Raw genomic sequence first — 11,246 nt, forward strand, 5'->3', positions numbered from 1 at the left:
ACTCGTGATTTTTTTTTCGAAAATAAAGAAAGCAAAAGCATGAAGAGAACTGAAGTCAGTTTGAATCATCATTGATCTAGTTTCAGTGTGTGTTTGACAAACTCCCACACAAACTCTTCTGTTCCTGCAGCCAATCAGAGCTAATGCTCCTCTATATAGGGAGTGTGTAAATCCATCAGACGAAACACACACACACTCCGGTCCTGCTGATCTGATAACCGGTGAGTTGAGTTATTCTGCTGATACACGAGTTCATGCATGACTGAGACATTAAACTGCTTTGAAAATAATCCAGATGCACAATATTCATAGAGACGAGATGATCTGTGCATTACTAACTCTGTAAATGCTGGTAGAAGATATGAGGACAATAATATAACATAGTGTGCTTTATATAAAATTGTTTTTGACAAGTTTCCAAATTATTTTATTATTACATGCTGTTTTTAATGAACCTTGAGAAGCAACATTTATACCTAAATGTATACTTGTCAGTCTGCTGGATTTATTTAGTTTAATATTTCATTTTATTATTTAGAAATGTTGCATAGTTTCAGATCATTTACTCTGGGATGGATTATTTTTCAATTAATTCTACTGTTTTATTTTATTTTATTATTTTTTACATGTTGTATTATGCTAGTTTCAGATCATTTGCTCTGGGAAGATTTTTATTTTATTTTATTTTATTGGGATATGTTGTATTATGTTGATAGTTTTAGATCATTTGCTCTGGGAAGATTTTTATTTTGTTTTTATTTATTTATTTTATTTTATTTGGATATGTTCCATTATGTTGATAGTTTCAGATCATTTGCTCTGGGAAGATTTGTATTTTATTTTAATAAATTGGATTATGTTGGATGGGAGGACTTTTATTTTATTATTTTATTTTATTTTGATATGTTGTATTATGTTGATAGTTTTAGATCACTTGCTCTGGGAAGATTTTTATTTTGTTTTTATTTATTTATTTTATTTTATTTTATTTTATTTTATTTGGATGTGTTGATAGTTTTAGATCATTTGCTCTGGGAAGATTTGTATTTTATTTTATTTTAATAAATTGGATTATGTTGGATAGGAGGACTTTTATTTTATTATTTTATTATTTTATTTTTATAAATTGGATTATGTTAAATGGGAGGACTTTTATTTTATTATTTTATTTTATTTTATTTTATTTTGATAAATTGGATTATGTAGAATGGAAACATTTTAATGAGACATGTTTGAGTTTATATCTGAGATCTCTAACTTTGGATTGCAGACGTTTGGCATCTTGAGACCTTGTTGAGATGCATCTGTGCAGATCTCTGAGCTTTAATCTCCTTCTCCGCTCCAGGCCTGCTCTGTCTGACCTGGGCTGTTATAGGAAATTAATTTTATAATGAATTTTTCCAGGAAATTTCTCCATTGTGAATTTCTAAAAACAAATCTTCTCGACTGCTTTAATGGCATGATCTGTGTTTCAGTGTCTGAAGGCCGAAGGAGAAATGTCTGTGTTCTGCAGTCTGAGTTTAACGCTAGCTTTAGCAGCGCTCACAGTTTGTGTAAGTGCGCTTCATAACTACACACTTCACTCACTCACATTTAGACACTGCTTTTAATTGTGTAGTTTCTAGACTGAACTCCTCGTTTCTTTGCTTTGACCTCCAGAGAGCTCAGCGAGGACTCTTTCCCAGCGCTTCACAGGACAAACCAGGTGCAGATGCTTTATCTTTTATTTTTCATGTTCACTTCACATTAATATCGCATAGAAGTCCCGCAGTTTGATCTCACGCTTGCTGTGTGTGTGTGTGTGTGTTCCTGCAGGTGTTTTGTGTCTGAATGGTGGGACGTCTCTCTCCTCTCTGTCGGGACGTCACTTGCTCTGTCTCTGTCCTGACGGCTTCAGTGGCTCCAGCTGTGAAACAGGTGTGTGTGTGTGTGTGTGTGTGTGTGTGTGTGTGTGTGTGTTTATTATCAGGTCTTTGCATCTGTAAATGTTCATCCTCTCTGTTAAAGGGATAGTTCACCCAAAAATTTAAATTAGCCCATGATTTACTCACCCTGAAGCCATCCTAGGTGTATATGACATTCTTCTATCAGACGAATACAATCAGAGTTATATTAAAAAATGGCCTGGCTCTTCCAAGATTTATAATGGCAGTGAATTGCTGTTTCTGTTTTGAAGTCCATAAAAGTGAATCTATCCATCATAAAAGTGCATCTATCCATCATAAAAGTGCATCTAGCCATGATAAAAGTGCATCTATCCATCATAAAAGTGCATCTATCCATCATAAAAGTGCATCTATGCATCATAAAAGTGCATCTATCCATCATAAAAGTGCATTTATTCATCATAAAAGTGCATCTATCCATGATAAAAGTGCATCTATGCATCATAAAAGTGCATCTATTCATCATAAAAGTGCATCTATCCATCATAAAAGTGCATCTATGCATCATAAAAGTGCATCTATCCATCATAAAAGTGCATTTATTCATCATAAAAGTGCATCTATCCATCATAAAAGTGCATTTATGCATCATAAACATGCATCTATCCATCATAAAAATGCATCTATCCATCATAAAAGTGCATTTATTCATCATAAAAGTGCATTTATCCATCATAAAAGTGCATCTATCCATCATAAAAGTGCAAGTGCATCTATCCATCATAAAAGTGCATCTATGCATCATAAAAATGCATCTATCCATCATAAAAGTGCATCTATCCATCATAAAAGTGCATCTATCCATCATAAAAGTGCATCTATGCATCATAAAAGTGCATCTATGCATCATAAAAGTGCATCTATCCATCATAACTCTGATTGTATTAATCTGAAAGAAGAATGTCATATTCGCCTAGGATGGCTTCAGGGTGAGTAAATCATGGGCTAATTTTCATTTATGGATGAACTATCCCTTTAAGTTCTTCAGCTAATGATGTTTTCTGGTAGACGAGTCCATGTCCTGCTCTGACGGGATCGGTCTCCACTACAGAGGTCCTGTGTCCAAATCAAAGAGTGGGAGGGAATGTGTGGAATTGGGTCAACACAAACACTGCAGGCGAGTTGAGCTCAAACAGATCCGTGAGTGACCTGACAACTATAACCATACCAACATGCCTTAGTCCTGAAGACTGGAATATTCATAGAACAAGAAAACAAGTTTATGGGGCTCAATTTATAAGCAAATCTCACAAAACATGCCAAGAACCGACATGTCTTGGGCAAAATTCACCCCAAAATTAAATATTAAATATAATTAAATTGAACCCATTTAAAAAAAAAAAAAAAAAATTAAAGTTTTAAATACCTTTTAATTTAATAATTATAATAATGATATAATAATAATGGTTAATTTAATAATTATTTTAAGTTTATTTAATTTGATAAAGTTTTGAATATAGAAAATTAAGTCTTTTTGCATTTTGACATTATATATTTTTTTATATTTTACATTAAACACAATGAAACACATTTGCCCCATTATTAATCATTTAAATTTTACTGTTTTAAAATGAACCAATTTTTATACAATGAAAATTGTATTAAAATTTAATTTAATTTAATTTTATTTTATTTTTTAAGTTTTGCATAAAGAAAATTAATCTTTTTGGACAATTAATTCATTTCTTTTTTTGATATTATTAAACACAATGAAACACACAAGCCCCATTAACATTTATTTATATTTTACTGTTTTAAAGTAAATCAATACTGTCATACAATTAATAATATATTAACTGATAAAGATTTTTGTATTATTTTCATTATAATTAAACACATTTGCCACATTAACATTTATTTATATTTTACTGTATTAGAGTATAAAGTACTTTTATACAATTATTTTTATGTATGTATAAATAATAAATAAATAAAAATTACATTACATTACAGTGAGAATTTGGTCACAGTGCAAAACAATTCATTTTTTACTTTTCATTTTGGTGTGAAATATGACCTGCACATGTTCTTGATCATATTTGCAATATTCCCCCATATTCTCAAGTCCAGACATGAAGATCTCCTGCAGAAATATTCCCTCACACACCTTCACACACACACACACACACACACACACACACCTGCCCGAGCCTGTGCTGCTCACACTGCCTGACATTCCTGTGTTGTTTGGAGTATTCCTGCTCATGTAAATGTGGTTATTGTGTTCATTTCTCTTCATCGTGTCAGTTACATCCATCATAACTCACTGTACATGTTCCAACACCAACAGAAACCCAGACTTCAGCCGCAGACCGTGGTGTTTCGTACAGAAGGAGTCTAGGATCATCAGAGAGGACTGTGATATTCCCCGATGCACAGAAGATCTCAGTACTGACTCTGTCCTTTTCACTCTATTAATGTATCAGAGATGGGCATACACTCACCTAAATGATTATTAGGAACACCTGTTCAATTTCTCATTAATGCAATTATCTAATCAACCAATCACATGGCAGTTGCTTCAATGCATTTAGGGGTGTGGTCCTGGTCAAGACAATCTCCTGAACTCCAAACTGAATGTCAGAATGGGAAAGAAAGGTGATTTAAGCAATTTTGAGCGTGGCATGGTTGTTGGTGCCAGACGGGCCGGTCTGAGTATTTCACAATCTGCTCAGTTACTGGGATTTTCACGCACAACCATTTCTAGGGTTTACAAAGAATGGTGTGAAAAGGGAAAAACATCCAGTATGCGGCAGTCCTGTGGGCGAAAATGCCTTGTTGATGCTAGAGGTCAGAGGAGAATGGGCCGACTGATTCAAGCTGATAGAAGAGCAACTTTCACTGAAATAAACACTCGTTACAACCGAGGTATGCAGCAAAGCATTTGTGAAGCCACAACACGCACAACCTTGAGGCGGATGGGCTACAACAGCAGAAGACCCCACCGGGTACCACTCATCTCCACTACAAATAGGAAAAAGAGGCTACAATTTGCACGAGCTCACCAAAATTGGACAGTTGAAGACTGGAAAAATGTTGCCTGGTCTGATGAGTCTCGATTTCTGTTGAGACATTCAGATGGTAGAGTCAGAATTTGGCGTAAACAGAATGAGAACATGGATCCATCATGCCTTGTTACCACTGTGCAGGCTGGTGGTGGTGGTGTAATGGTGTGGGGGATGTTTTCTTGGCACACTTTAGGCCCCTTAGTGCCAATTGGGCATCGTTTAAATGCCACGGCCTACCTGAGCATTGTTTCTGACCATGTCCATCCCTTTATGACCACCATGTACCCATCCTCTGATGGCTACTTCCAGCAGGATAATGCACCATGTCACAAAGCTTGAATCATTTCAAATTGGTTTCTTGAACATGACAATGAGTTCACTGTACTAAAATGGCCCCCACAGTCACCAGATCTCAACCCAATAGAGCATCTTTGGGATGTGGTGGAACGGGAGCTTCGTGCCCTGGATGTGCATCCCACAAATCTCCATAAACTGCAAGATGCTATCCTATCAATATGGGCCAACATTTCTAAAGAATGCTTTCAGCACCTTGTTGAATCAATGCCACGTAGAATTAAGGCAGTTCTGAAGGCGAAAGGGGGTCAAACACAGTATTAGTATGGTGTTCCTAATAATCCTTTAGGTGAGTGTAGATACATAAAATATATTTAAAAACAGAAAGTTGTGCGAAGACTGAATATGAGTTCTCTTTTGCGGCATATTGCACTTTTAATAACTCTTTTTAACATCAAGCACGTCCCACTATTTATTACTCAGTCGTTCGTGTTTCTCTATCGCTTTAATGTGAGTAATGCTTAAACACATTTGTCAAGCTAGTTGATAAAACCAACAACCAATTACAGTCCCCCTGTGTTGAAAATCAAGTTTTTAATGTTGTTTATGTGTCTATGTGGTGTTTTTAATACGCTTAATGACAAATCGTGTAAATTCATAAGTCGACACCATTGATGAGTATTTCCTCCTTAAAACTGCAGTGAACCAAAGACAGTCTCAAAAACACGCTTTGAAATCGCTGGTGTTTCTGACGTCACAAACTACCTTGTAACCAATCAGATCAACGTGTGATCGTCAACCAGTGGATCTCTGAGTGAGTGAGTGAGTGGAGGCGGGGCTCATTTGCATATTCGTAGAACCGCGCATACTAAATGAGGCAAGGGTGTCGAGTTACATTCAAGATGGTTTAAGGCATGAAGAATTCTTTTTTCAAGGAATTTTTTTTAAATGTGTCATTTTGGTGACTAAAGATGAGTTTTAAGGAATAAAGTGATTGACTTCAGGGGGACTTTCACTATCAAGAAGACTGACTGACTGACTAACGCTATTTTTCCTCTTGCTCTTTTTTTCAAAGGCTTAAAAATACAAAATAGCATGTGAATAATATCTGAAATACTGCCCATCCCTGCTCAGGATCTGTATTAATGTTGCACGGTATGACATTGAATAGTTTGGTGCATCTGATCTCTGCAGGTTCTGGTATTACTGATGACAGTCTGACAGATGCTCAGTCAGGTGAGAATGAGATCATTGTGTTTGGAGATGTGTGGATGTAAAAAAAATATATATATTGTTGGTTTAACTTAAACAAGTAAGTAACATGGTTGGCTTAAAATGTTAAGGTCATTGAAATAAAAAAACTGAGTTAATACAATGAAGGAGATCCCAGTGTATTTTCCCAGTAAATCTGTTTGAGCGTCTCTCATGTGTCCAGGCTGGAGGTGTGGCCAGAGGGAGGGGCGGAGCATGAAGGTTGTGGGCGGGGCTTTGAGTGCGGTGGAGCTCCACCCCTGGATGGCGGCTGTGTTCAGCATGAGGACTCGGGGAAGAGCGTTCACCTGTGGTGGGAGTCTCATCTCTCCCTGCTGGATCCTCACAGCCGCTCACTGCTTCCCAGACGGGTCAGTTCACTAGCAGAGCCGATACATGGGCAGAGAGGCTGAACACGAACAAGCTTTTGCATTCCCCTGAGAAACTTTGCAACATTCTTGTGATGGAAAAATTACGGGATGGGAGGAAAAATTATATTTCCCATCTCATATATTTTCCATCAGCAGAACTTCTTGGGAGGGAAAATTATATTTTTTGTGTTATATTTCAGTGCATTTGCATTTATATGCAAAACATTTGCATTCCCGGAGAAACTTTGCATTTTTACGAGCAAACGCAAAAGCCTTCAAATGTAATTTTCCCTCTCATTTCATATTTTTACATCATCTTCCCTTTAGGCGCTTTGTAACAGATGTGACAGATGGATGAAATGAATAAATGGGAAGCCAAAATCAATGGATGGATGGATGGATGGATGGATGAATAAATGAATGGATGAATGGATGGATGGATGGATGGATGGTTAGATGAATAAATGAATGGATGGATGGATGGTTAGATGAATAATTGAATGGATGGATGGATGGATGGATGGATGGATGGATGGATGGATGGATGGATGGATGGATGGATGGATGGATGGATGGATGGTTAGATGAATAATTGAATGGATGGATGGATGGTTAGATGAATAAATGAATGGATGGATGGATGGTTAGATGAATAATTGAATGGATGGATGGATGAATAAATGAATGGATGGTTGGATGAATAAATGAATGGATGGTTGGATGAATAAATGAATGGATGGATGGATAGATTAATAAATTGATGGATGGATGGTTGGATGAATAAATGGATGGATGGATGGATGGATGGATGGATGGATGGATGGATGGATGGATGGTTGGATGAATAAATGGATGGATGGATGAATAAATGGATGGATGAATAAATGAATGGATGGATGGATTGATGGATGAATAAATTAATAGATGGATGGATGGATGGATGGATGGTTGGTTGGATGAATAAATTGATGGATGGATGAATAAATGGATGGGTGGATGAATGAATGGATGGATGGATTGATGGTTAGATGAATGGATGGATGGATGAATAAATTAATAGATGGATGGATGGATGGTTGGTTGGATGAATAAATGGATGGATGGATGAATAAATGGATGGGTGGATGAATAAATGAATGAATGGATGGATGGATTGATGGTTAGATGAATGGATGGATGGATGGATGGATGGATGGATGGATGGATGGATGGATGAATGGATAGATGGATAGATGGTTGGATTGATTTAGAAATGTTCACTCACATTGGTCTCTTCATGTTTTCAGCGCTCAGACTGATGTCCATAAACTGTCAGTAGTTCTGGGGAAAAACGCCATCAATGAGACGGACATTGAGAAAGAGCAGGAGTTCAACGTCTCTGAGCTCTTCATCCATGAACACTTCGACAACACTGACGGAAACTTCAAAAACGACATCGGTAATCCTGACCGAGAACTAACTCACACCCAGACATGCTAACAACAACAACAACAACAACAACAACACATCTACATCATTCACTGCGGATAAAAGTTTTTAGTTAAATTAATAAATGTGAACATTTGTGACCATCAACCTTCTAAGACCAGCTTGAATTACTACACTAGTCTAGGGTTGCTGCTGCTGAGTCTATAACGAGTGTTTCTAGTGAAACTGGCTGTCCTGTAAAGTCTGTCTGGTTAAGCTAGTAAAAAAAACATCCAGAATCCCGAACTAAACACCTTTTCTTTTCAGCGAGGTCAGACTACACAAGTTTAGTTGGTGCAGTAAAATGCATTATATATCAGACCATCATAACAATCTGATTGATACGTGTGTGTGTGTGTGTGTCCAGCGTTGTTGAAGATTCGCAGTCCTGAAGGTCGCTGTGCAAAAGAGTCCCGTTCAGTGAAGACGGTCTGCATCCCAGAACCACATCATTCAATACGTAGCGGGACGTCCTGTCAGGTCACTGGATACGGCAAAGAGCAAGAAGGTACAACAGCTGAGTGTGTGTGTGTGTGTGTGTGTGTGTGTGTGTGTGTGTGTGTGTGTGTGTGTGTGTGTGTGTGTGTGTGTGTGTGTGTGTGTGTGTGTGTGTGTGTGTGTGTGAGTGTGAGTGTGAGTGTATGTGAGTGTTTGTGTGTACTTGTACAACTATCTTTGTGAGGACCAGTTTGAGTTTTAGACCATTGGAGTGAGGACATTTTGGCCTGTCCTCAGTTTCTGAGAGCCTTTCACTAGTTCACACTTACAAATAAGTTAGATAGAATAAATGCGTATTTGGCGTGCTGTCCGAGGAGAGGGCTCCGGGCTCGGTATTCGGCCCGAACCCAGAGTACTCCCCCCGTATTCCTGGCTGTAAAGATTAAGCCAAGAGTGAGGAGTCGGGGTGGTGGAGGGATGCTGAAAAACTGTCAAGGAATATTAGGTGAGTTGACAGTGTGGATATATATATACTTCTTGTCATGCTGATTAGGGTAGACATAATTGTTTGATGACGAGTAGATTGGATTGCTTATTTGAACGTGCTCCTCCCGAACTTTGTTTATAAAACATCATTTAAAGGCCTGTTTGAGGGTCAAGACTTGGTTTTAGGGATAAGGTTATAATGAGGTTAAGGGTCGGTTTAGGGTCAGGGGTCGGGTTAGGCACTTAGTTGTGATGGGTAAGGTTAGGGTAAGCGGCTAGAGATTGCATTGTGTCAATGATTGTCCTCATAAAGATAGATGTACAATAATGTGTGTGTGTGTGGGGGGGGGGGGGAGTGTGTGGGAGTGTGTGTATGTGGGAGTGCGTGTGTGTGGGATTGTTTGTGTGTTGGGTGTGTTTTGTTTGCTCTAATGAGGGGTTCATTCATCGTGTGTGTGTGTGTGTGTGTGTGTGTGTGTGTGTGTGTGTGTGTGTGTGTGTGTTGAGCAGGGGCGTGGTATTACTCTCGGTATCTCAGAGAAGCGACAGTGAAGCTGCTGTCACAGGATTTGTGCTCCAGTAAATCCTACTATGGGAACATGATCACAGAGAACATGTTGTGTGCCGGGAGTCCAGACTGGAGCGCGGACGCCTGTAAGGTACGACACAGCAATCATCCTCAGATTATTTACAATATTCATTATAAAAATGTGGCACTACTTTCTTCACTGCTTCATTGCTTTCTTTTCAAGAGGTTCAGGTTTTGTATACACTATTTACACCACTGTTCAAAAGTTTTGGATTGGTAAGAATTTTCAATATTTTTAAAAGAAGAGTCTTCTGCTCATCAAGGCTGCATTTATTTGATAAAAATTAGGGCTGGGTATTGACACAAATTTCACAATTCGATTCTGTTTCGATTCACAAGCTTGCAATTCGATTCGATTCCGATTCTATTCGGTTCAGTATTGATTATTTTGGATATCGGGTACAATACATGGCAAATTTTCTCAAGGAAAACAAATCTCTTAACTAATGCTGTCTATGGGAGTCAGTTGTAGCCTATAGGCTTCATTAGACTACTATAATATTGAAGGTAAAAATTAACTGCTTTGTATACAAACAGTTAAATTACACTTTTATTTGTTTTTATAATAATAAAGTTATATGAAATATAAACATTTGCTGTTATAAAAACTTGCCTGATTTATTCAAACAAGCATTAAACATTCAAAATGATAATGGATTTGTAATATGGTGCATACAAAATGCTCCTGTGTGTGTGTTCAGGGTGACTCCGGCGGGCCGCTGGTGTGTCGTGTCCGAGGCCGTGCGATCCTGCTGGGTGTGGTGAGCTGGGGAGAGGGATGTTCCCGAAAGTTTCGTCCTGGTGTTTATACTAAAGTGAGCAACTACCATCACTGGATCATGGAGAAAACCAGCCTGTCTTCCCTCACAGCTCACCTGACAACACCTGACACATGAGTTTACCTGTGCTCATACACACACCTGACACATGAGTTTACCTGTGCTCATACACACACCTGAGAACATGAGTTTACCTGTGCTCATACACACACACCTGTGAACATGAGTTTACCTGTGCTCATACACACACCTGACACATGAGTTTACCTTTGCTCATACACACACACCTGAGAACATGAGTTTACCTGCGCTCATACACACACCTGACGACATGAGTTTACCTGTGCTCATACACACACCTGAGAACATGAGTTTACCTGTGCTCATACACACACCTGACACATGAGTTTACCTGTGCTCATACACACACACCTGACAACATGAGTTTACATGCGCTCATACACACACACCTGAGAACATGAGTTTACCTGCGCTCATACAAACACACACACACACACCTGACAACATGAGTTTACCTGTGCTCATACACACACCTGAGAACATGAGTTTACCTGTGCTCATACACACACCTGACAACATGAGTTTACCTGCGCTCA

The 11,246-nt window shown here is 38.2% G+C and overlaps 1 protein-coding gene across 1 annotated transcript; it reads left to right on the top strand.

The window, feature by feature from the left end:
• The first annotated feature begins 202 nt into the window (after positions 1-202).
• Positions 203-10,878, top strand: plaub (plasminogen activator, urokinase b). The gene is made up of 12 exons (XM_079851198.1): positions 203-221; positions 1,476-1,553; positions 1,660-1,705; positions 1,816-1,917; positions 2,955-3,063; positions 4,237-4,334; positions 6,443-6,484; positions 6,684-6,870; positions 8,157-8,308; positions 8,705-8,845; positions 9,772-9,920; positions 10,552-10,878. The coding sequence occupies exons 2-12, from the start codon at positions 1,497-1,499 to the stop codon at positions 10,744-10,746; spliced, it is 1,278 nt and encodes a 425-aa protein (XP_079707324.1). The 5' UTR covers positions 203-221; positions 1,476-1,496; the 3' UTR covers positions 10,747-10,878.
• The last annotated feature ends 368 nt before the right edge of the window (positions 10,879-11,246 follow it).

This window comes from Squalius cephalus (assembly GCF_949319135.1).
Source record: "Squalius cephalus genome assembly, chromosome: 19".
NCBI classification, from domain to species: domain Eukaryota; kingdom Metazoa; phylum Chordata; class Actinopteri; order Cypriniformes; family Leuciscidae; genus Squalius; species Squalius cephalus.

Excerpts from the sequence above, each read along its gene's own strand:
- plaub (XM_079851198.1), top strand. The coding sequence starts at position 1,497 with ATGTCTGTGTTCTGCAGTCTGAGTTTAACGCTAGCTTTAGCAGCGCTC. Across the intron at positions 1,706-1,815 it reads CGCTTCACAGGACAAACCAG|GTGTTTTGTGTCTGAATGGT; the intron begins GTGCAGATGCTT and ends GTGTTCCTGCAG. Across the intron at positions 6,871-8,156 it reads GCTCACTGCTTCCCAGACGG|CGCTCAGACTGATGTCCATA; the intron begins GTCAGTTCACTA and ends TCATGTTTTCAG.